Source organism: Pogoniulus pusillus, chromosome 25 (genome assembly GCF_015220805.1).
Source record: "Pogoniulus pusillus isolate bPogPus1 chromosome 25, bPogPus1.pri, whole genome shotgun sequence".
In the NCBI taxonomy this organism is placed as follows: domain Eukaryota; kingdom Metazoa; phylum Chordata; class Aves; order Piciformes; family Lybiidae; genus Pogoniulus; species Pogoniulus pusillus.
In genome coordinates this window covers 2,428,125-2,453,518 of record NC_087288.1, presented here as the reverse complement: position 1 = coordinate 2,453,518, position 25,394 = coordinate 2,428,125, and the positions used below count along the sequence as shown (strand labels likewise).

The 25,394-nt window shown below is 49.5% G+C and overlaps 1 protein-coding gene and 1 long non-coding RNA gene across 4 annotated transcripts in view; one reads left to right on the top strand and one right to left on the bottom strand.

Moving 5' to 3' along the window:
- Positions 1-237: 237 nt before the first annotated feature.
- LOC135186490 (uncharacterized) lies at positions 238-18,970 on the bottom strand. Its single transcript, XR_010306980.1, has 4 exons — positions 18,645-18,970; positions 18,280-18,378; positions 1,180-1,305; positions 238-367 (listed from the first exon to the last, which is right to left on the bottom strand). It is a non-coding gene; the product is annotated as an uncharacterized LOC135186490 (long non-coding RNA).
- ASRGL1 (asparaginase and isoaspartyl peptidase 1) overlaps positions 18,333-25,394 on the top strand; it is a 31,128-nt gene continuing 24,066 nt past the window's right edge. For 2 of the 3 annotated variants that reach the window (XM_064164166.1, XM_064164164.1), the window contains exons 1-2: positions 18,813-19,007; positions 21,985-22,227. In XM_064164166.1, coding sequence (XP_064020236.1) covers positions 22,041-22,227 — 187 coding nt within the window. In that variant the 5' untranslated portion in view covers positions 18,813-19,007; positions 21,985-22,040. Of the gene's footprint in view, positions 18,530-18,812; positions 19,008-21,984; positions 22,228-25,394 lie in introns of those variants that run through there. The other variant, XM_064164165.1, reaches the window with a different exon arrangement.

Below are 25,394 nucleotides of genomic sequence, written 5' to 3'. Positions count from 1 at the left end.
AGGGTTTGGCACAGGATGCCCAGAGAGGTGGTGGAGTCCCCATGCCTGGAGGTGCTGAAGTAACATTTAGACATGGAAGTGCAGGCCACCCTTTAATGGCCATAGTGGTGTTAGGTCAGTGGTTGGACTCAATGATCTTAGAGAATTTTCCCAACCAAAACAACTCTGTGACCCTATGCATCTTTCTATGGTGTGTTGCCCTGTAGCAGCCCAGGTGATGCCAAGCAGGGTAGGACGATGACTTTCAGCACTTCACTTATAGTGTTGATTTAATACACCACAGCATAAGCTTTACATTTTCTACAGCAGCCTCAATTGAGTTTGTTGTCCTTGGTGGCTTCTGTTTCCTTTTCTGTGTTGCCCCAACCTGCCAAGGAGGAGGAAGGTGGGGAAGGTATTATTCTGATAGAGAGATCTGTGGGCTGGATGTGATATCATGCAGAAGGAGTGACACTGAGATGACAATATGAAATCAAAGCTAAATGAGAAGCCTGACTATTTACCTCACCAAAACCATCAGTGGATTTTATGTTGGAGGAAAATTGCATACCTCATGCAGTGTTAAAGGCTTTTGTGCTCCCTTTAAATTGTATCTTTATGCATATTTGCATGAAACTACTTGGGAAGTTTTATTACCATATTGAATAATAATAGAGTCCAGAGCCTGTAGGAATTGAAAGACACATCCAGTCCCAAGGCAGCTCCTATTCTCTCTGGCTGATATTTGTCTGACCAGCTCATAAACAAGCAGGCAGAGAAGCCTCCACAGCCCCAGTGCTTTCGCTAAGCCTAGCGAAAACAATTTAACAGTACTGTTGAGCCTAAAATTTGCCTATGATTTAAACCCATTTCACATTTTCCTACTCCCATTAGCCCACAGGACAGCTTCTTCTCTTTCTGCTTTCTTCTTTTAAATATTTGATACTTGTCATGTCTTCCCAGCACGTTCACCTTTTTATAGCAACACAACACTACTGAGTCACGCTTAACCTCAGCACCGCTCTCCATTCCTCATGCTACGCTGCAGATAAGAAACACCATCTACAGAGAGCAGTACCTTGAATTGCTCCATGAACTGCATCCTGATTTTTCTCAGACTATTCTTCCACATCTATATCAAACCTCTCCTGGGCAGATTTCAGTCCTCCCAGCCTTGAATTGTCTGCAAACATCACATACCTGGAATCGATATAGAGAAGCACAGCTTCTGGATTCCATACACCTGCAAGCCACTGTGTGCAGGAGATCTGCTGCTGTTGGCCATCTCTGGGAGACAAAGAGCAGGCACACCAAGCACACTGCCTCCTAAATGGAAAAGCAGTGGAGAAGGGATTGATGTCAGCAGTTCTAATTTATGTATCTTCCATTTACAGAACATGGCAGAAATCCACACGTCCCCAGTTTTAATGCTATGCACATCCATATGCAGGCCCAGCCTTAACTGTGCTCTTAAAGCTCTTCTGTACAGGTGCTTCAGGACTAGTGAATATTTGCTTCTCTACTGATGGTTACATTCAAGAACTCAGCCACTGGTATAGTTTCCAAATGCAGTCCAGCTCATTAGCATCTCTTGTGGCTTTCAATCAAATGGGTAAGGTGATCTACAAATAAATCATAGCATCGTGGAATCATAGAATGGGTTGGGTTGGAAGAGATCTTAAAGATCATCTCATTCCAAACCCACCCCTGCCATGTGCAGGGATACCTCCCAGTAATCCAGGTTGCTCAAGGCCTCAGCCAACCTGGCTTTAAACACTTCCCAGAAAGGGATATCTACAACTTCCCTGAACAACCTGTTCCTGTCTCACCACCCTCACTAGAAAGTATTTCTTCCTCACCTCCAGTCTAAATCTGCCCTCCTCAAGCTTCAGTCTGTTCCCTCTTGTCTTACCACAATAACAATAAGCCTTTGTAAAGTCTCTTTCTGGCTTTCTTGCAGCCCCCTTCATAGAATCATAGAATTAGTCAGGGTTGGAAGGGTCCACAAGGATCATCTAGTTCCCACCACTCTGCCATGGGCAGGGACACCCTACCCTAGATCAGGAAGGCTTGGGCCTCTAAGGTCTCCCTGAAGCCTTCTCTTCTCCAGGCTGAACAGCCCCAACTCTCTCAGCCTGTCCCCACAGGGGAGGTTCTCCAGCCCTTTGATTGTCTTTGTGGACTCCTCTGGATCTGCTCTAGCATTTTGTTATCCTTCTTGTGATGGGGGACACCAGAACTGGTACTCCAGGTGGGGTCTTACATGAACATGGCAGGGATCACTAAGGCTTGTCATGTATCTTCCTCAACACAAAGTCCATCCCTTGCTGCAGGGTTTAAGGCTTCTCTTCATGACTGGGTGTTAGTAGGAAGTTGTTCAGAGAGAGTGTGATTGGCACTGGAATGGGTTCGGGGCAGACCTCATTGCTGTCTACAACTACCTGAAGGGAGGCTGTAGCCAGGTGGGGTTGGGCTCTGCTGCAAGGCAATCAACAGCAGAACAAGGGCACAGAGTCTCAAGCTGTGGCAGGGGAGGTCTAGGCTGGATGTTAGGAGGAAGTTGTTGTCAGAGAGAGTGATTGGCACTGGAATGGGCTGCCCAGGGAGGTGGTGGAGTCTCTGTGCCTGGAGGTGTTGAAGCCAAGCCTGGATGAGGCACTTAGTGCCATGGTCTGGTTGATTGGCCAGGGCTGAGTGATGGATGATCTCAGAGGTCTTTTCCAACCTGGCTGATTCTGTGATTCCATGTCTCCAACCACAGACACACTCACACACACAGACTCAGCCTTTTGAAAACATGCTGTCTAGTCCCCAAAGCCTGGTTTTTAGTTTGCATTTACCCTTTACAAGTTTTTATATAATCATCCCAGAATGCTTTTACTTTTCATTCTGTGAGATAACCATGGAGACCCGAAAGGTTTGATGTTTCTCAGCAAGAAGGAGTATGGCACTGCTGCAGAGCCTTTGTAGAGGAAGTAATCCCAAACTAAGCCTGTTTATTGTAGCAATAGTTGTTCAGCAGCCCTTTACCAAGCAACATTGTTCAGAATTTTTAATCTGGAAGCAGTACTATGAGGAAAAAATTAGAGGGGGGTGAGAAGGGGCCTTTAAGTGTTGTGAAGTGTGAGCAACACAATCAGCTATGTCAGGGAAACTGCAACAGCAGCTTCATGTGTTGTTCCCAGGCATGTTAAGGCAAGCTAATTTTAGCAGTCCTTCTGTGTTCTGAGAACATGGGTCCAGCCTTTAGGAACTTGCAGGGATTGACTGTTAAATGATTTATCATTAATCCCATGGCTTGGCTTCTGTCCACCCTGGGTGAAAGAACTTTCAACTCCCTAAGTGGCAGCAGCACAACGTGAAATATTCAAGAGCAATATTTATCTAGACACAGTCTCTTTCTATCTATGGATTTCAGACATGAGATAAAAGGTTTCCATTGTTGATTATTTCAGCTCTCTTGGTACTACTGCAGAGCGTTCGCTGCCGAGCTCTGAGCTGCAGCTTGGGGATTTCAAACTGTCAGAGAAATGCTCCAAACTAAGCAACCTCCTTTTGATTTGCCACAAAGTATTCTGAGCTAGCATCAGCAGTGTTCTTCTGGTGGTGGGGGGGAAGATCAAATGTAATGAATCACATTCATCACCCTCTGGGGAAACAATCACATTTCTCTATTACATAAGAGCAGTTTGGATGAGGTAATGGTTTCAGGAGTCCACCATGGAGTCCAACCTGCATTTTGCATCACTTCATGGAATTACAGAATCATAGAATCAAGCAGGTTGGAAGACACCTCCAAGATCATCCAGTCCAACCTAGCACCCAGCCCTGGCCAAGCAACCAGACCATGGCAATAAGTGCCCCAGCCAGGCTTGGCTTCAACACTCGAGGCATGGCGACTCCACCACCTCCCTGGGCAGCCCATTCCAATGCCAATCACTCTCTCTGACAACAACTTCCTCCTCACATCCAGCCTAGACCTGCCCTGGCACAGCTTGAGGCTGTGTCCCCTTTTTCTGTTGCCGCTTGCCTGGCAGCAGAGCCCAACCCCACCTGGCTGCAGCCTCCCTGCAGGCAGCTGCAGACAGCAATGAGCTCTGCCCTGAGCCTCGTCTTCTGCAGGCTGCACCCCCCCAGCTCCCTCAGCCTCTCCTCACAGGGCTGTGCTCCAGGCCCCTCCCCAACTCCAAAAGTTTTACCCTAAGTAAGGGAGACGTTAGCTGTCAGCACACTCAGGTTTATATTCCAAACCAGTCCCTTTTGGAGCAGATGCACTCAGATAGAGAACTCGCCACGCTGTCCAGCTGAGTGTTATCTTTAAGCAAGACGGTGTTTAAAATGAAAATGAATTCAGTAGCTGCTCAAGACATTTCCATTGCCCTGTTTAATACTCCCTGTTATAGACAAATCTTCTTTATGGAACCATACAGTGACAGATTGGTCTTCCTTGTTATCAGGTATCTAGCAAGCCAGCCTCATCCAACAGCCCCAGTGACTATAAATGATGTTCTGGTTCCCCTGGATACACCCTTGTGTCCTTTGCAATTTTACCTTCCTTTGTCTTTAAAACCAGAATTAGCAAAGTGTAGAATTCAAACTTATCCAACAGACTCAAGGTTGTTTCTTGTCTTTGGTCAATGCATCTACTATATAGAATCAAGGAATGGTTTAGCTTCTTCTATTGCTGCTTGCCTGGCAGAAGACACTAACACCACCTGGCTACAACCTCCCTGCAGGCAGCTGCAGACAGCAATGAGCTCTGCCCTGAGCCTCCTCTGCTGCAGGCTGCACACCCCCAGCTCCCTCAGCCTCTCCTCACAGGGCTCTGCTCCAGGCACCTCCCCAGCCTTGCTGCCCTTCTCCAAACACCTTCCAGCACCTCAACATCTCTCTGCAATTCAGGAGCCCAGAACTGGACACAGCACTCCAGGTGTGGCCTGAGCAGTGCTGAGCACAGGGACAGAAGAACCTCCCTTGTCCTGCTGCCCACACTGCTCCTGAGCCAGCCCAGGATGCCATTGGCTCTGCTGCCCACCTGGGCACTGCTGCCTCAGCTTCAGCTCCTCTCTACCAGCACCCCCAGCTCCCTCTCTGCCTGGCTGCTCTCAGCCACTCTGGCCCCAGCCTGTAGTGCTGCTTGGGGTTGTTGTGGCCAAAGTGTAGAACCCTGCCCCTGGCCTTGTTCAGTCTCATCCCCTTGGCCTCTGCCCACCCATCCAGCCTGTCCAGGTCCCTCTGCAGGGCTCTCCTACCCTCCATCAGCTCCACACCTGCTCTTAGCTTGGTGTCCTCTGCAAACTTACTGGTGCTGGACTCGATCCTCTGCTCCAGACCATTAATAAAGATATTGAACAGGATCCTACCTACCTTAGCTGCTCTGAATTCCTAGGGATGAACCCTGCGTATCAGTACATGTTGGGAGCTGATCTGCTGGAGAACAGCTCTGGGGAAAAGGACCTGGGAGTCCTCCTGGACAATAGGATGTCCATGAGCCAGCAATGTGCTCTGGTGGCCAAGAAGGCCAATGGCATCCTGGGGTGGATTCAGGAGAGTGTGGCTAGCAGGTTAAGGAAACTTCTATTCCCCCTCTGCTCTACCTTGGTGAGGCCACATCTGGAATATTGTGTCCAGTTCTGTACTCCCTCTTTCAAGAAGGACAAGGAACTGCTGGAGAGGGTACAGAAAAGGGCTAGAAAGATGATTAAGAGGCTAGAACATGTCTCTTCTGAGGAAGGACTGAGAGAATTTGGGCTTTTTTAGCCTGGACAAGAGAAAACTGAGAGGGGATCTCATCAATGCTTATAAATACTTAAAGGGCTGGTGTCAGAAGGATGGGGATAGTCAGGATGGGGCAATGGGCACAAATTTGAGCATAAGAAGTTCCATCTTGAACATGAGGAGGAACTTCTTTAATTTAAGGATGCCAGAGCACTGTAACAGGCTACCCAGAAAGGCTGTGGAGTCTCCATCTCTGGATACATTCAAAACCCACCTGGATATGTTCCTGTGTGACCTTCTTTAAGTGATTCTGCCTTGGCAGTAGGGTTGGACTCGATCTCCAGAGGTCCCTTCCAACCCCTACCATGTGATTCTGTGTGAATTGTTCACTGGAGGTGCTAACTCTTCCCTGCTGATTACAGATGGTGCCTGGACTCCTTCTTAAGAAACCTCATTTGGTGTCTAAACCCAGATGTGATGGATACTTCACTGGGACCTCACAGTCTTCAAACTGGCCAAGGGAGGAGTTTGAACAAAATAATTAATGAGTTTAAAGCTTCATCCTTGTAAGTTCTGCCAAAAGGTGTGCCTGAAGCAGTACTCAGTGGACACTGAAGCTGATGTCATGTACATGCTCCCTGCACCTTGCAGGTCCTCAAAGTCCATGCTGTACTTATGTAAATACATGCTAGCAATCTTTCAGTAGAGAAACACCAAGAGCAATGGACTCTAGGTCCAGTTACAAAGTAATTTCCATATAAAGCCATTTCAACAGTGGAAGCTGATGCAAAGTGGTTATCAAGGCCATGGCTTCACATCTCTGTGTAATGTGTCACAGAGAAATGTTCTGGTTTGGCTAAAACCACCATCTATATGAAAGCTACAGCAGGAGAGCAGTGCAGGTTCCCTTCTTCTTTCAGCACAACTGGTGGTCTTCCCGACTTTTTCACCATGCCTGCATGCCTGAACCTCTTCTCATTCCAAGCCCCTGGTGCTGAGCTCTCTCTGCCATCACTCAGCAGTGCAGAAGGCAGCTATCTAGGCTAAGTTAGTCATCTAGGTCTCCCTCTATCGCCAGCCGAGTGGCAGGTACCTCCAGAGGATGACTCATCCCATCTATTTCAGACACATATCTTACACCAGGATGAATCACTCTCAAAATACCTCTCCCCACGGCTTGCAGAGGAAGTCCCAGCTTAGCCAGGACACCTAACTTTTTTTTTTTGCCAGCTATGGCAAGTGCCTGCCAGGCTCTTCAGGGAGAAAAGAGTTTTTCCTTCCAATTTAGACACTTCGACTGACGGTAACATAGAGACATATCCGTGCTGAACTATCAGACCATGAGACCATTAAATCACTACCAGCCTGCCTCCTTTCTGACCTTGAGGTGAACAATTCCCTCTTCCTCTGCCAGCTTTTTGTGCTAACTAATTCCAATAGGAACAGCTTGACAAAGGCAGGTGCAGCTGGACAAGCAAGGTGCAGCACCCAGCAAGCACCAAGCCTACAAATTGGAACAGAGAAGGTTTCAGCTCAACATGAGGAGAAACTTCTTTAGAGTGAGGGTGACAGAGCCCTGGAGCAGGCTGCCCAGAGAGGTTGTGGAGTCTCCTTCTCCGAAGACTTTCAAACCCCACCTGGATGCATTCCTGTGCAAACCACCCTAGGGGATCCTGCTTTGGCAGAGAGGTTGGACTGGACTATCTCTGGAGATCCCTTCCAACCTCTAAAGTTCTGTGATTCTGTGAAATTTGTGGCTGAGGAGTCTTCTTTTGGCATTTTCCTAGCCAGTTTGGGTAGTCTCTAATCCCAGCTGGTTCATACTGCTTACTGGTTTAGGACTTGGTGGTCTTTCAACATCCCTTCCAACCCCTCACATTCTCTAATTCTGTGCTGTCCAGACTGGTGTTGGGAAGTAGTTACTCAGCAACAGCTTAGTAACTGTAAATGCAACCTGCCTCCAGAATTCTAATTGGAGGTAACCTCCCCCATTAAGACACATGTCCAATCTCATCATCTGCTTGTACAACCTAGCCCAATAAACTTCATTATGTTGGACAATTTTGTTGTGTCCTGTGAAGGATTTTAGCTGGGACATTCTTTACTGACCTCTGTGAGACCAAGGACAAGGTTTGAAGCTGAGGGACATCACAGTTAGACTGGAGCTTAGGAAGAGGTTTTTCAGTATGAGGGTGGTGAGACTCTGGAATAGGCTGCCCAGGGAGGCTGTGGATGTCTCCTCCCTTGGGATGTTCAAGGTCAGGTTGGATGAGGCCTTGAGCAGACAAATCTAGTTGAGAGGTGTCCCTGCTCATGGTGGGGAGGTTGGAGTAGATGAACTCTGAGGTCTCTGCCAACCTAAGCCATTCTAGGTTTCTAGGATATCCTTCTGACTGAAATTCATACATGAATCATAGAATCACAGAATTCTTAGGGCTGGAAGGAAACTCAAGGATCACCCAGTTCCAACCTCCCTGCCATGGGCAGGGACACCTCACACTAGATCAGGCTGCTCAGAGCCACATCCAGCCTGGCTTTAAACACCTCCAGCAATGAGGCTTCCACCACCTCCCTGGGCAACCTGTTCCAGGCTCTCACCACCTTCATGCTGAACAACTTCTTCCTAACTTCCAATCTGAATCTGCCCACTTCTAGTTTTGCTCCATTCCCCCCAGTCCGATCACTACCTGACATCCTAATAAGTCCCTCCACAGCTTTCTTGTAGCCCATTTCAGATACTGGAAGGCCACAATAAGGTCTCCTCGGAGTCTTCTCTTCTCCAGACTGAACAACCCCAACTCTCTCAGAATGCTTTCACCCAGAAGAGGATGCAGTGTTATTAGACCAGAAGTGGATGCAGTGTTACTAATCCCAGGAGAAGATGCAGTGTTATCACAGCACTATGCATCTACTCTCTTTGTTAACCCCCTTCAAATGGGCTGGATAGGGAAAAAGAAAATCTGCTAATTAAATTACAAGGTCTTGAAGAGGTCACAGCAGTGTGGTACACAGCCTGCTCTAACTCAAAGACCACAGGAAGCAGTGCAATTCGAATTTGTCATCCTTTGACATGGTGTAGTTAGGAATTTTAGAGAGAAACACATCTTTTTTTTCCAGCTTTCTCTCTCTCTCTGGGGTCACTGCACTGTGATCTATTTTTACATAGGAAAGAAGAGAGCTTTCATTGTTAAAACAAGTTGGATGCTCCCACATCTCATATTCGATCAGAGAGCATTTCAGAAAGCTTAGTGTCCTCCTTTCAACTTGATTTGAAGCATTTCTTCTAGTTATAGACTTCAGTCAACTGCAGTATCATAACCAAAAAAAAAGCCCACCAACCCTGTATGTATTTAGAAGTGGGGGGAAAAAATGGAACTTCCAGTGCCATAGGAATAGAAGTTACTGAAATGCTGTCTTTCAAAATGCAAAAGCTAGAGCAGAGAGATGGCAAATCAGAATGGCTTAGATTGGAAGGGACCCTGGAGATTCATAGAACGGTTTAGGTTGGAAGGGACCTTAAAGACCGTCTAGTTCCAACCCCGCTGCCATGGGTTGGGCCACCTCCCACTAGCCCAGGTTGCTCAAGTCCTCATCCTACCTGGCCTTGAACACCATCCACAACTTCTCTGAGTAATCTATTACATAGTCTCACCACTCTTGTACTGTACTAAAATCCAGTCTAAACCTACTCTCTCTTAGCTTCAGACCATTCCTCCTTTTCCTATCACTAGACACTCTTATGAAAAGTTCCTCTCCAGACTTACTGTAGGTTTCTTTCACATATTGTAAGGCAGCAATAAGGTCTCCCTGAAGCCTTCTCTTCTCCAGGCTGAACATTTGACCCAAGAAAAACTCTCATGTCTGTAATTTCCTAAGGGCCACACGTGGTCATTACAACCCTTCTGAGAAGAGAGTAATTGCTCTATGTTAGCACACCTGCAAGTGGAGCATGCTTAAACACAGCAAACTTCTACTTGAGATTTCCCTGCCCAGCCTTCTGCAAAATTAAAGCACCTCCACAGGGTCAGCTGCAGGTAATGACAATGAACCCCCTGAGATGCATTTGCTAACCTCTGACAATGTTAACCTGTGGTGGAAGGTCCAAATTATATCTAGACTACATATCCAAACCATGTCCTAAACACCTGCCTGAATACCTACCTTGCCCCCCTCACACACACACCTCTCTCCTTCTTCCGAGGTGGAAGCAGCATGGGAAAGCAGACAACAGCCTTGGTGCCTCTCAGCCTATCACAGCCTGCTTTGCAGCCTGCGTTGTCTTGGGTAAACACAGGTCACAGATGCCAGGCATGTGCACTGCACCCTTTTTTGGTGCAATAACGTAAGATTGGTTCTAGGGGTGTTTTTATCTGTTGCTATTGGTCAAAGGCACTCTTAAAACCCCAGCCAACTCGTTTCTTGGCTGCTGCCAAGAGAACTGTGTTTTCCCTAATGTAATCAAAGTGTAAAGGCAACATAAAGGCAGGAGATGCACCTAAGAGAAATGCTTCCTAAATCTTGAGGGTTCAAGGGCTTGCAGTTGTTGTGATGGCCCTGGAGTTTGCAAGTGATTTTGGCTAGGGGGTGTGGGGTTGAACCAGAACAAGTTTGATTCCTGCCAGCTCTAAGGGTGCCATTGTTGGGAGACCTCTACGCCCTCTATAAATACCTCCAAGAAGGTATTTGGGAGACCTCAACACTCTCTACAAACAGCTCAAAGGAGGTATTTGGGAGACCTCATCATCCTCCCCAAATACCTCAAAGGAGGTATTTGGGAGACTTCAACATCCTCCCCAAATACTTCAAAGGAGGTATTTGGGAGACTTCAACATCCTCCCCAAATACTTCAAAGGAGGTATTTGGGAGACCTCAACACCCTCTACAAACACGTCAAAGGAGGTATGTGGGAGACTTCATCACCCTCTACAAAGATCTCAAAGGAGGTATTTGGAAGACCTCAACATCCTCTACAAATACCTCAAAGGAGGTATTTGGGAGACCTCATCACCCTCCCCAAATATCTCAAAGGAGTTTGGAGAGTGGTGAGGGGTGGTATCCTCTGACATGCAACAAGTGACAGGACAAGAGGAAATAACCTCATATTGTGCCAAGGGAGGTTCAGGTTGGACATTAGGCCAAATTTCTTTACAGAAAGGGTCATCTAACATTGGAAAAGGCTGCTCAGGGAGGTGGTGGAGTCACCATCCCTGGAGGTGTTTAAAAGACACATGGATGTGGTGCTCAGGGACATGGTTTAGTGGTAGAAACTTGGCAGTAGTGGTGGGATTGTAAGCAAACAGACTTGATATTCTCAAAGGTCTCTTCCAACCTTGATTCTATGGTTCTGTGATCTAGGATTCAATAATCTTCTCTGAAAGAATGGATCCAGACATCCACTGTGCTTCTGGGAAGCTTTAAGCTTCTGCCAGACAAACAGAAAGGTTTTCCAACATGCTGCACACATGTAGTATACAAATTAGCCCAAACTGTCTGAAAGCCTTTTACAGATAGAAGGCAAATCTTGGAATAAAGAGGGAATTAAAAATAATCTCAAAACATCAAACTTGATCTGCTTTCTGTGAAGTAAAAGTGATTAGAAGGGAGCAGGCTGGCATTTACAGACTCCACAGTGTGTGAGGGACTTCAAAAGCACAGAGGTGATACAGGAACAAGCTTTTTCAGACCTGCAGTGATAGAAATGCAAGGTGGTTTCAGGGCTCTTGTAACAACAGGAAGAAAAGGAAAACAGAAAGTTCTATTTTTAGTCACTGCCAGTCATCCATGTTGCAGTTTGACTGCCTTGTGCTTAAGACACCTCAAATGCACCATCAGCACAACACAGGGCTGATAAATACTGAGAGACTCCCAGTAAATGGACATGACACACAGATGAGAACCACCAAGACCATTTTCAATCTTTGAAAAGTGGTCAAACCCAATCTGGACTTGATTCAGAACTAGCATCTGAACTGGGATTTCACAGTATCACAGTATCACAGTATCACAGTATCACCAAGGTTGGAAGAGACCTCACAGATCATCAAGTCCAACCCTTTACCACAGTGCCCAAGGCTAGACCATGGCACCAAGTGCCACATCCAACCTTGCCTTGAACAGCTCCAGGGACGGCGACTCCACCACCTCCCCGGGCAGCCCATTCCAGTGTCCAATGACTCTCTCAGGGAAGAACTTTCTCCTCACCTCCAGCCTAAATCTCCCCTGGCGCAGCCTGAGGCTGTGTCCTCTCGTTCTGGAGCTGGCCACCTGAGAGAAGAGAGCAACCTCCTCCTGGCCACAACCACCCCTCAGGTAGTTGTAGACAGCAATAAGGTCACCCCTGAGACTCCTCTTCTCCAGGCTAACCAATCCCAGCTCCCTCAGCCTCTCCTCATAGGGTTTGTGCTCAAGGCCTCTCCCCAGCCTCATTGCCCTTCTCTGGACACACTCAAGCATCTCAATGTCCCTCCTAAACTGGGGGGCCCAGAACTGAACACAGCACTCAAGGTGTGGTCTAACCAGTGCAGAGTACAGGGGCAGAATGACCTCCCTGCTCCTGCTGACCACACCATTCCTGATGCAGGCCAGGATGCCACTGGCTCTCTTGGCCACCTGGGCACACTGCTGGCTCATGTTCAGGCGGGTATCGATCAGTATTTCTCACAACCAGTACCACATCATAGGCTGCTCTGTCTTCTCCCCCCAGCACAAAGGTTTCATAGAATCATAGAATGGTTTAGGTTGGAAAGGACCTCGAGGATCATCCAGCTGCAACCTCCTGCCATAGGCAGGGACACCTCCCACTAGAACAGGTTGCTCAAGACCTTATCCAACCTGACCTTGAACACCTCCAGGGAGGGAGCAGCCACAACCTCCCTGGGCAACCTGTGCCAGTGTCTCACCACCCTCACTGCAAACAACTTCTTCCTAACATCCAGTTTCAGTCTCCCCTCTGCCACTTCAAACCCATTTCTCCTTGTCCTGTCATTACAAGACCTTGTCAATAGTCACTCCCTGGCCCTCCTGTAGCCCCCTTGAGATGTGGCTGGAAGGCCACTCCAAGGTCTTCTCTTCTCCAGGCTGCAGAGCCCCAACTCTCTCAGCCTGTCCTCATAGCAGAGATGCTGCAGCCCTCTGGGAATCTTGGTGGCCTTCTCTGGACGCACTCCAACACTTCCATCTCCTGCTTGTGTTGGGGGCTCCAGAACTGCACACAGGACTGCAGGTGGGGTCTGAGGAGAGCAGAGCCAAGGGGTAGAATCCCCTCTCTTGCCCTGCTGGCCACACTGCTCTTGCTGCAGCCCAGCACAGGGTTGCTGTCTGGGCTGCACTCACACTGCAGGCTCCTGTTGATCTTTTTAACACCCCAGACCCTCAGGTCCTTTTCCTCAGGGCTGCTCTCAGCCATTTGCCACCCAGCCTGGAGTTGTGCTTGGGATTGTGTCAACCCAGGTGCAGGACCTTACACTTGGCCTTGCTGAATTTCATGAGGTTTCATAGAAGTGTTGAGATTGGAAGAGACCTTTGAGATCACCAAGTCCAATCACATGTCTTGAGCTCACAATCCCACCACTGCTGTTAAAGCACTACTGCCTCTCTGGTAGGACCATCCCACTGTGTAGAAAATACTGGGAGCAGCAAAATGTTGCTAACTTCCTGATTGGGATAATCTGCTACATGAAAGACATTTGAATTCTACAATTAAAAGAACAGAACCACAGCAGTGTCAGGGTTGGAAGGGATGTCAAGGATCATCTACTTCAAATCCCCTACCATGGGCAGGGACGTTTTCCACCAGATCAGGTTGCCCAAAGTCACATCCAGCCTGGCCTTAAAAACTTTCCCTCAAAGTACAAAGATGAGGCCTTAAGCAATGTGGTCTAGTGGAGAGTGACCCTGCTAATGCCAGGGGGGTAGAACTAGATGACCCTTAAGGTCCCTTCCAGCACAAACCATTCTATAAATCCATGACTCCACCTCCAATTTAATCTTCCTTCTAGTCAGAAAGGGAGAAAACATCACTGCCATTGGTGGTCAAAGCCTCTCCACTCAAGGAACTATTTCCAGCTAAACTATTCAACACAGAACTCATTAATGAATTTGAATTGATCACATTTATATGGTTGTGAATAAAACATCTACCATTTTCTGTCTTACTGCTTTCATTGTTCATCTTTGCTGAAATTTTGTTTAAGTTCCTATCCCACTGTACTCTGCCCTGTTGAGACCACATCTAGAAATATTGTGACAAGTTCTGGGCTCCTCAGTTCAAGAAGGGATCTGCTTGGAAGAGTCCAGCACAGAGGCACAAAGCTGCTGCAAGCAGTAGAAGATCTCCTGTGAGCACAGGCTGAGGGAGCTGGGGCTGGGTGCTTGGAGCAGAGGAGCCTGAAGGCTGCCCTCAGTGCTGTGATAAAGATGTGCAGGGCAGTGGCAGGAGGACAGAGCTAGGCTCTGCTCAGCGATGGCCAAGGACAGGATAAGGGGCACTGGGGGCAAGCTCCAGCAGAAGAGGTTCCATGGGAACAGAGGAGAAAACATTTCACTGCAAGGGGGTTAGAGCCCAGGAGCAGGCTGCCCAGGATCACAAGATTGCAGGCTCACAGGACTGCAGGGGTTTGAAGGGACCCAAAGAGATCATCCAGTCCAAGCCCCCTGCCAGAGCAGGACCATACAATCTAGCTCAGGTCACACAGCAACACAGCCAGACAGGCCTTGAAAGTTTCCAGAGAAGGAGACTCCACAATCTCTCTGGACAGCCTGTCCAGAGAGGCTGTGGAGTCTCCTTCTCTGGAGACATTGAAAACCCACCTGGATGCATTCCTGTGTGACCTGCCCTGGGTGACCCTGCTCTGGCAGGAGGGTTGGACTGGATGATCTTTGGAGGTCCCTTCCAACCCCTAACATTCTGTGCTTCTGTGAAGTTCTGCAATTTACATTAAAAGAAAAAAATAAAACTGCTTCTCAGAGAAACTCATCTGGGTTTGTTTTCCTCCCCCCCCCACCCAGCTTCTCTACACAGCAGCATGCTCTTTGCAATAAAATTATGGGCATAAGTTATTTACAGACTTAATTGAATTCTGCACCTGAACTACCTGATGCTACATGCATAACTTTGTGCAGAGCGTGACCTGAGCATCCCAATGCCACAGCCATCTCCCTGTGACAGCTCCTCCTAACAGAGACAAGCTCCAGGTCTGCAGGCTTTTTGAATTAGTGGTTGTGTTTCTGCCTGTTTATGACACTTGTTTGAGCAGCTGTAGTCTTGATCAACCCTGCGTGCTCCTATGATCCCAGCAATAAGCCACAGAACACTGCTCCCAGTTCTAGATCAGCCTTTGAAGGCTTTAAACCAGCTCGTGGACAGCAGACAAGTTGCTACATAAACATTTACTCAACAGGAAAAGGAAACACTGCATAGAGAATCAGAGAATTGTTGTGGTTGGAAAAGATTTTTAAGCTCATAGAATCATCCTCTTCCCCTTTGCGCTCCCAAGCAAAGCACTTTGATTGCTGCAGTGGCAACAAGGTCAAGCATGGGGCACAAAACTTACAGGTCTCCATCCTCTCTTACTTCATTAAGGATACCTTTCAGTTGGAAGAGAGCAAGTCCAACCATTAGAATCATAGAATCAGTCAGGGTTGGAAGGGACCACAATGATCAGCCAGTTCCAACCCCCTGCCGTGGGCAGCGACACCTCACACTAGATCAGGCTGCCCAGAGCCTCATCCAGCCTGGCCTTAAAACACCTCCAGCAAGGAGGCTTCCAGCACCTCCCTGGGCAACCCCTTCCAGGCTCTCACCACCCTCATGCTGAACAACTTCTTCCTAACATCCAGGCTGAATCTACCTATTTCTAACTTTGTTCCATTCCCCCCAGTCCTATCACTACCTGACAGCCTAGAAAGTATCTCCCCAGCTTTCTTGTAGCCCCCTTCAGACACTGAAAGGCCACAAGAAGGTCACCTGGGAGCCTTCTCCTCTCCAGACTGAACAGCCTCAACTCCCTCAGTCTCTCCTCATAGGAGAGGTGCTCCAGATCATCCAGTCCAACCATTCTCCAACTCTACCAAGGGTGCTGCTAAGCATGGCCCTCAGTACCACATCTCTGCCTCTATTAAACATCTCCAGGAATTGGGATTCAATCACAGATCAGCCCAGTTCTATCAAGTGACACACCTGGTTTGTTGAATTCTAGCAACACTAGACTGATACTAAGCATTTCAACATCAATTTACCAATTTACCACCTAATTTCAGTTTTCAGCTGCCCGTGCAAGCAATTGAAACAAATCTTCTAAATCATTTAAGCTACCTAGTATCACTTTCCTGTTTTGACATTATCTCTGAAAGCAAGATAAATATTCTCTAAAAACAATTAATCCACATATGAAATCTGAAGTCTTCTCTTAATCCTACAGGTGACAGTGAAAAACCAGAGTAATTCCTTTTAATTAAACTACACTAATCCATTTTAAACCAACCTTCAGGATGAAAACAGATCCGAAATTGAGTGACTGGAAGGACATGGACCTGATGGGGTGAATCCAGAGGAATGCCACAAAAATGATCAGGGGGCTGGAGTACCTCTGCTACAAGGACAGGCTGAGAGAGCTGGGGGTGTTCAACCCGGAGAAGAGAAGGCTCCAGGGTGACCTGCCAGCAGCCTGCCAGTTCCTGAAGGGTGCTACAAGAAGGCTGCAGGGAGACTGTTTGGAAAGGCCTGCAGAGACAGGATGAGGGGCAATGGCTTCAAACTAGAGAACAGCAGATTTAGATTGGATGTTAGGAGCAGGTTCTGCACCATGAGGGTAATGGAGCACTGGAACAGGTTGCCCAGTGAGGTGGTTAAGCCCCCATCCCTGGAAATATTCAAGGTGAGGCTCAACAGGGCTCTGGGCAACCTGATCTAGTTGAGGATATCCCTGCTGATTGCAGAGGATGTTGGATTAGATGACCTTTGGAGGTAACTTCCAACCCAGACCATTCTATGACTGCACACTGCAATAAATATTAGTCTTTTTGCACAGCCATGTCACCTCGACTGCTTGCATGGCCACAACAGGCTTCACTCATCAGTCTCCCTGCAGGCCAGCCTAGAACCACAAAATGGGGAAGAAAGCAGAGGTGGGGAGAAAACGGTGAAGGAAGAATGCCAGCTGCTTGCTGGGTAGAGTTTGTGTACAGTTTGAGAAGCATTTGTTTATATTCTCACTTCTAAAAGCAACAATGGAATTGTATACCTCTGTTTTTAAGTACCCTACAGATACTTTTCCTTCTCAGGAAGAACTTCTATAGTAGTTCTTTTCATAGCAACCAACTGTTCCTTCCACCATCAGCCTATTATTTTTGTAAGCATTAACAGTAAATAGCAAGCTTATTTCTTGCCTCTGCAATTTATTTGGGATCAGCTTGTCTTCATCTGGTCTGCAGCAGCCTGATAGCAGGCAGGGACACCTGATGGTGACAGTGGTAGGCTATAAGACCTGCCCTGTGCATTAAATGTATTGCTCTCTTAGAATCATAGAATCAACCAGGGCAGAAGAGACCTCCAAGCTCACCCAGCCCAACCTAGCACCCAGCCCTGACCAATCAACCAGACCATGGCACTAAGTGCCCCAGCCAGGCTTGGCTGCAACACCTCCAGCCACATAGACTCCACCACCTCCCTGGGCAGCCCATTCCAATGCCAATCACTCTCTCTGACAACAACTTCCTAACAACATCCAGCCTAGACCTCCCCTGGCACAGCTTCAGGCTGTGTCCCCTTCTTCTGTCCCTGGCTGCCTGGCAGCAGAGCCCAACCCCACCTGGCTACAGCCTCCCTGCAGGCAGCTGCAGACAGCAATGAGCTCTGCCCTGAGCCTCCTCTGCTGCAGCCTGCACACCCCCAGCTCCCTCAGCCTCTCCTCACAGGGCTGTGCTCCAGGCCCCTCCCCAGCCTTGGTAAGTTGGCTTTGATAATCTTGGAGGCCTTTTCCTCCCGCAGTGTCTCTGTGACTGTATGTCACAGCATCGCTACTGACAGCAGGAAGATCACAGAGTGCTGATAAAGAGCCTTACAGACCAGGTGCATATTTTTGAGGATGTCTGTAGCAAACCATAAAATACCAAACTTTGTAGAAGTGTTTGTTTGTAGCAGTCAGCTGATAACATGCAACCAGCAACAGAAGAAGGGGACACAGCCTGAAGCTGTGCCAGGGGAGGCCTAGGCTGGATGTTAGGAGGAAGTTGTTGGCAGAGAGAGTGATTTGCACTGGAATGGGCTGCCCAGGGAGGTGGTGGAGTCTCTGTGGCTGTAGGTGTTGAAGCCAAGCCTGGCTGGGGCACTTAGTGCCATGGTCTGGTTGCTTGGTCAGGACTGGGAGCTAGGTTGGGCTGGCTGAGCTTGGAGCTCTCTGCCAACCTGCTTGATTCTATGATCCTGACTTCATCAGTGAAGGGAGGCCTGCTGATCAAAGGTGAAAACACCCTGTGAGGAAAACTGCTGACCTTCATGCCAGAAGAGCACCCAAGACCACCAGGGTGGAGAAGGGGAAAACACCTGTGTCAATGAACTCCAAGCAATAATTGTAGCAACCCTACCTTCTGTCATGGAGATGTGTGCTCTTGTAACAGGAGTGGTGCCTTGTGCCAGCATGGGATGTGCAGGAGGGGTGCAGCGATTCCACCCTGTACCCAGCCCTGCAAGAAACATTATCTGCTCCAGAACCCTCCACGAGTCTTTGGGGGTCATTGTGCAGCTCACCACAGCTGCCCCAAGGCAGGCCTAAAGCCTCTTTCAACTTTCCAAGTGGCAGCCCAAGCTTTAGGCCTGGGAAGAACAGAGAGGAAGGTTGGTTCTTGGGCTCTGACTGCAAGGAGAGGTGCCATGTCCCCGGTGAAGCTGAGGGGGAACCAGGCGGTGGTGGGTGAGAAGGCGATGCCCTTCATGAGAACTTACTGCTCACCTGCAGGCCGTGGCTGAGGCAGAAGGACAGCGAGAAGGGGCAGGCGGCAGCAGCGCTCCGCCGCCACCGCGCCCCGAGCCGGGCTGCTCCCTCAGGCGCTGCTCCCTCAGGCGCTGCGCTCGGCGCCGCGGGGGTGTGCCGGCGCGGGGAAGGCGCCGGCGGGAACGGCAGCGGGCACCATCTTAACTGAGGGCAGCGCTCACAGCAGGCGCCCGGCGCCATGTCTGCTCAGGGCACTGAGCCTGCCCGGGACAGGCTGGCCCGTCCGCAGCCGCCGTGCAGCCTCCCTTGCCGCCGGTCCCGCCCCGGAGCGTGGCCGGAACGACGCTTGCCGCGGGTTGCTGTGGGGACGGGGAGCTGCAGGTGGGCTCCGACTCGGCGCTGTCCCCTCTCGGCTCGGGCGGGTGAGGCCGAGCGGCCGTGCTGGGGGCGGGCAGAGGGTAGGCAGCCCGGAGAGGATCCATTCGCGGCTGGGAGCAGCCCGTGCTGAGCTGCTTCCCCCTCAGCTCTCTGCCCGGACCCTAGCGGAGGGGAGGTCGTAGGTGCCCGTGCTGAGCTGCTTCCCCCTCAGCTCTCTGCCCGGACCCTAGCGGAGGGGAGGTCGTAGGTGCCTGTGCTGAGCTGCTTCTCCCTCAGCTCTCTGCCCGGACCCTAGCGGAGGGGAGGTCGTAGGTGCCTGTGCTGAGCTGCTGCTCCCTCAGCTCTCTGCCCGGACCCTAGCGGAGGGGAGGTCGTAGGTGCCTGTGCTGAGCTGCTTCTCCCTCAGCTCTCTGCCCGGACCCCAGCGGAGGGGAGGTCGTAGGTGCCTGTGCTGAGCTGCTGCTCCCTCAGCTCTCTGCCCGGACCCCAGCGGAGGGGAGGTCGTAGGTGCTCATTGACATCAGCGCTCGAAACGCCTCGCTGAGGGGATCGGCGGTGGAAATGGGGCCGCGTTCTGCTCCGCCTCGGGCTATGAGGTCTGAGCTGTGCCGGGCAGCGGCCCCCGGAGCAAGAGCTGCTCCTGAGGCTGCCGCAGCCTGAGGGTCTGGGCTGGCCTGGGCTGCGCTCAGACTCTAAAGGTTGTGCTTGGAGGATGGGGAAAAAGGCTGTTGCGTGGTGCTCTTCACCGGCTTCCAGCAGAGCTGTCCCGGTGTTTACATGTGGAGAGTTTTCTCTGCGCGGTGCCCTCGGGGGGAGTTGAGGCTGCTTCTGCTTCGCCTTCTGCAAGCACAACTGCGGTGGCCACCAGCAGTGATGTGCAGCAGTGTTCCTGTGTTGCTCACAGGGAGCCATGAGCGGTGGCAACAAACTGTTGCCTGCCAGGTCTGAGTGTGTTGCCTCTCCTGCAGGGCTGGGCCCAGAGAGCGGTGGTGAATGGTGCTGCATCCAGTTGGCAGCTGTCACTGGTGGTGTCCCCTGGGGATCAGGGCTGGGCCCAGTCCTGTTCAGTATCCTCATTGATGATCTGGACCAGGGGATTGAGTCCTCCATTAGTAAGTTTGCAGATGACACCAAGCTTGATTGGCCAGGGCTGGGTGCTAGGTTGGGCTGGAGGAGCTTAGAGGTCTCTTCCAACCTGCTTGATTCTCTGATTCTGTGAAGTATAAGGTTTGGCAAGAGGTGAGGAGGTCGAAACACAGGCAGTGGAGCTGGTTAAGCTCTTAACTCAGGTCGTGTCCCTTTACTGCTGGTTTTATTACTGCACTCAGCAGTGCAGCTACTGCCTAAGGTGAAGAGCAGTTAGCAGGATCAAGGGTTACTCAGATGCTTCTTTCTGTGTAACTTAATAACTCCACCAGAGAGGGTTCATGCTAAATCATGAGATTGTAGAGTAACTCAGACTGGAAGGGGCCTTCAGAGGTCATCTGGCCCAGCCTCTGCTTGAAACAGGGAACACCTCAGTGCTCCATGAACTTGCCTTCAGTCCAGACTTGAACTAGGAGCTCTGTCATGTGAGTACTCATCTTCTTGAATGGTGAAATGAATGCCAGGTTGGAAGGGACCCCAGGGACCATCTGGTCCAACCTTTCCAGTTGATAGTGTTGTTGAAATCAGCTGCTCCAGCACCCTGCCAAGCTGAGTCTTGAAACTGACCAGTGCAGGGGAATTCACTGCTGCCCTTGGGAGAGGGTTCCAGGGTCTGACTGTTCTCATGGGGAAACATTTTGCAGTTGGAACATCCTTAGAAGTAACTTGTCTCCAGAACCCCTTGTCTTTTCCTTGTGAAATAGGATTCTCCATCCTCCTGGTAGCCACTGTTTATGTACATGGTGCTAAAACCTTGCCTGAACCCTCTTCTGAAGGCTGCACAAAGCCAGCTCTCAGCGTTTGCTCACATGGTAACTCTTTCTGTCCTCTGATCATTCTTGTGGCTCTTCTGTGGACACAAGACAGTTGCAGTCAAAGTGATCATAAAGTATTAACTAACCTGCAGGTCTTTCACAGGAGGTTCCACCTCAACGTGAGGAAGAGCTTCTTGACTGTAAAGATCCCAGAGCACTGACACAGGCTGCCCAGAGAGGTTGTGGAGTCTCCTTCCCTGGAGCCTTTCAAGACCCCTGGATGTGTTCCTGTGCAACCTGCACTGAATTCTCTGGTCCTGCTCTGGCAGGGGGTTGGACTGGAAGATCTCCAGAGGTCATAGAATGGTTTGGGTTGGAAGTGACCTCAAAGCTCATCCAGTTCCAGCCCCCTGCCATAGGCAGGGACACCTCCCACAAGAACAGGTCACTCAAGGCCTCATCCAACCTGGCCTTGAACACCTCCAGGGAGGTTGTAGATCACATTCTGTGCTTCTGTGCTCCACAGTCTCCCTGGGCAACCTGTGCCAGTGTCTCACCACCCTCACTGCAAAGAACTTCTTCCTGATATCCAGTTTGAATCTCTCCTCTGCCAGTTTAAACTCATTCCTCCTCATCCTGTCATTCCCAGACCTTGTCAATAGTCCCTCCCCAGCCCTCCTGTAGCCCCCTTCAGATCTAGAAGGCCACTCCAAGGCCTCCCAAAACCTTCTCTTCTGCAGGCTGCAGAGTCCCAACTTTTGTAGCCTGTCCTCATAGCAGAGCTGCTTCAGCCCTCCCTCATCCAACCTGGCCTTGAACACCTCCAGGGAGGTTGTGGAGCACAGAAGCACAGAATGGGATCTTTGATCTTTGATCACATTCTGTGCTCTACAACCTCCCTGGGCAGCCTATGCCAGTGTCTCACCACCCTCAACCTGTGCCAGTGTCTCACCACCCTCACTAGAAAGAACTTCTTCCTAACATCCAGTTCCAATCTCTCCTCTGCCAGTTTAAACCCTAACAACCGCTTCCAACCCCTCATCTCCTGCAATCCTCTGACTCTTTTTCTTCCAAACCAGGCTAATCAGGACTAACCTGTGTGCAGAGCTGAAAGCCTGGGGAGGACTTTGGCAGGATGAAACCTGTCATCGTGGTGCACGGTGGAGCTGGCCGCGTCTTCAAAGAACGAGAAGAGGGATGTCGTGCTGGTGTTGTCAGAGCTGCTCTGCAAGGTTATGCCCTCCTGAAACAGGGAGGCAGTGCCTTAGATGCAGTTGAAGAGGCAGTACAGTCCATGGAAGATGATCCTCATTTTAATGCAGGTAACTTTGCTAGAATTAAGTGGGTCTAGAATCATTCTGTAGTTAGCATAAAATGGTCTGGGTTGGAAGGCACCTCCAAAAGTCATCTAGTTCAGGCTCCTCTGCAGTAAGCAGGGACATAGAATCATAGAATGGTTTGGGTTGGAAGGGACCTCAAAGCTCCAGTTCCAACCCCCTGACATAGGCAGGGACAGCTCCAACTGGAACAGGTCACTCAAGGCCTCGTCCAACCTGGCCTTCAACACCTCTAGGGAGGTTGTGGAGCACAGAAGCACCCAATGTGATCTTTGATCACATTGGGTGATTCTGTGCTCCACAACCTCCCTGGGCAGCTTGTGCCAGTGTCTCACCACTCTCACAATTTCAACTAGATTCTGTTCAGCCTCACTCTGAATGTCTCCACGAATGGGGCCCCTGTTCCTGTGCTTCATCACATTCATGGCAAAGGATTTCTTCCTGACATCCAATCTAAATCTGCTCTTCTCTAGTTTGAATCCATTGCCCCTTGTCATATCAGTGCAGGCCTTTGGAAACAGCCTCTCTCCATCCTTCTTGTAGCCTTCTTCAGGTACTGGAAGGCTGCTTTTAGGTGTCCCTGGAGCCCTCTCTTCTCCAGGCTCCCTCAACTCCTTCTGCTTGTCCTTGTAGCAGAGGTGCTCCAACCCCCTGATCATTTTCATGGCCTCCTCTGGACCCACTCTGCCAGGTTTGTATTGTTTCTGTGTTGAGGGCTGCAGAGCTGGGTGCAGCAGTCCAGGTGAGGTTTCACCAGAGCAGAGTGACAGAATCCCCTCTCTCCATCTGCTGGCCAGGTATCTCCTGGTGCAGCCCACTTCATATGACCTCAAATCTATTATTTTGATGAATTTCAGTGAAAATATTTCACCACATGCACCAAGGTATGTCAGGAATGAACATGAAAAGAGAGGCCTGTCAAGTGTTGAGTGTTTTATATAACACAGCTATTAGTTATGTGCACACTTGTGTTGCAGAGGTTCTCTTGTTCCTTCTCATCTTGCAAGCAGGCAAGCAGAGTCCTAAAGCAGAGTCCTCAGAGTACACCTGGGGTTACTGGTAGACAGTAGCTGAACATGAGCCAGCAGTGTGCCCAGGTGGGCAGCAGAGCCAATGGCATCCTGGGCTGGCTCAGGAGCAGTGTGTGCAGCAGGACAAGGGAGGTTATTGTGCCCCTGTGTTCAGCAGTGCTTAGGCCACACCCTGAGTGCTGTGCCCAGTTCTGGTCTTTTCAGTTCAAAAGAGATGTTGAGGTGCTGGAAGGTGTTTGGAGCAGGGCAGCAAGGCTGGGGAGGAGTCTGGAGCATATCCCTGTGAGGAGAGGCTGAGGGAGCTGGGGGTGTGCAGCCTGCAGCAGAGGAGGCTCAGGGCAGAGCTCATTGCTGTCTGCAGCTGCCTGCAGGGAGGCTGTAGCCAGGTGGGGTTGGGCTCTTCTCCAGGCACCCAGCAACAGAAGAAGGGGACACAGCCTCAAGCTGTGCCAGGGGAGGCCTAGGCTGGATGTTAGGAGGAAGTTGTTGACAGAGAGAGTGATTGGCATTGGAATGGGCTGCCCAGGGAGGTGGTGGAGTCTCTGTGGCTGGAGGTGTTGAAGCAAAGCCTGGCTGGGGCACTTAGTGCCATGGTCTGGTTGATTGGCCAGGGCTGGGTGCTAGATTGGGCTGGCTGAGCTTGGAGGTCTCTTCCAACCTGCTTGATTCTCTGATTCTCTGATCTTGTAATTGGAAGTCTGGAGGAGACTTTACTCCACGTGAAGTATTTTGGTACTGTCTTGGGCTGAACATCTTGATTTTTGAGGGATTTGAGCTGAAATCCTGAAGGGGATTTAGAGGTTATGGTGTGTAGTATATATCATTAACCTAAGGGTGACATTCTTTCATTTAACTTTAACTGGGCTTGAGCCTTAAGCCCTAGCTCAGGTTTGACTAAATGGTAAATAGCCTGGGAATCACTTACAGATAGGTCTAATTGTGTTAATGCTTATTAGATACAGCTGCTCCCAATAGCTGACAAAAATGAGCTGAAAGCTGTGTGAAAAAGGCCCTGATTAGAGTGTCTGTTTCAAACTGCCTGTGTAGTATCTATCCTTGGAAAAGAAAAATCAGGTTTGTGGTAGTACTTTTGTAGGAAAACACAGACACTGCTAAGAGGCAGTGCTGAAGATTGGGATGAATGTGCATAACAATGAGGAGGTGTCCTGCTTTGAATGCTGTGTGTGCACACAGCCATGCTGTGGAGATGCATCTAGACACACTAGAAAGGAATTTTTTTACAGTGAAGCTGATGAGACACTGGGACAGGTTGCCCAGGGAGGTCATGGATGCCTCCACCCTGGAGGTGTTTGAGGCCAGGCTGGACAGGACCTTTGGCAACCTGGTTTAGTGGAAGGTGTCCCTGCCTATGGCAAGGGGTTGGAACTAGATGATCTTTAAGGTCCCTTTCAACCCAAACCACAACTCTCTAAGGCAACTAGAATGAATTTTAGCCTAAGGGTGCTGGAGCTTTGGAACAGGTTGCCCAGGGAGGTGGCTGAGGCCCCATCCTTGGAAATAATCAAGGTGATGCTCTCCAGGGCTCTGGGTAACCTGATCTAGTGGAGGATATGCCTGTTTGCTGCAGGGGGTGATGAAACTGGATGATCTTCAGAGGCCTCTTTCAACCCAGACCATTCTATGATATTCAGTTGTTCTCAGAGGGCTCCTCTCTCTCTATCTCCTCCATTGCTTCAGCTCTATGCAATGTTCAGGTCTTCCTACCTGAGCTGCTGTGTTGTCTGTCATGTTTTGCTTTAGTTTTTTTTCAGCTTCCTCTTTAGCTTAGCCTTCTCATCCTTATTAACAAGGCTTGTGCACTCAGTGAGGTGTAATTAATTACTCCCCTGTGATACAGTTATTGACATTGTTAAAAAAAAACAACCCTATTTGCATTGTCTCCTTTGGTATCTCATTAATTTTCAATCAGGTTGGTGGTAGCACTGATAATTACAGAAGAAAACTTAACCAACACTTTATTTCCTTACCTTTTTAATGATTTCTTATTATTATTCCTTCATTTACTGTTTTCTGTTTGGTCACATAGAAGTTGTTGTTTCAAGCTTTTCTTACACTAGTGAGTGAAAACTTCTGTTCTGCTCCATCACTGTTTGCAGTTCC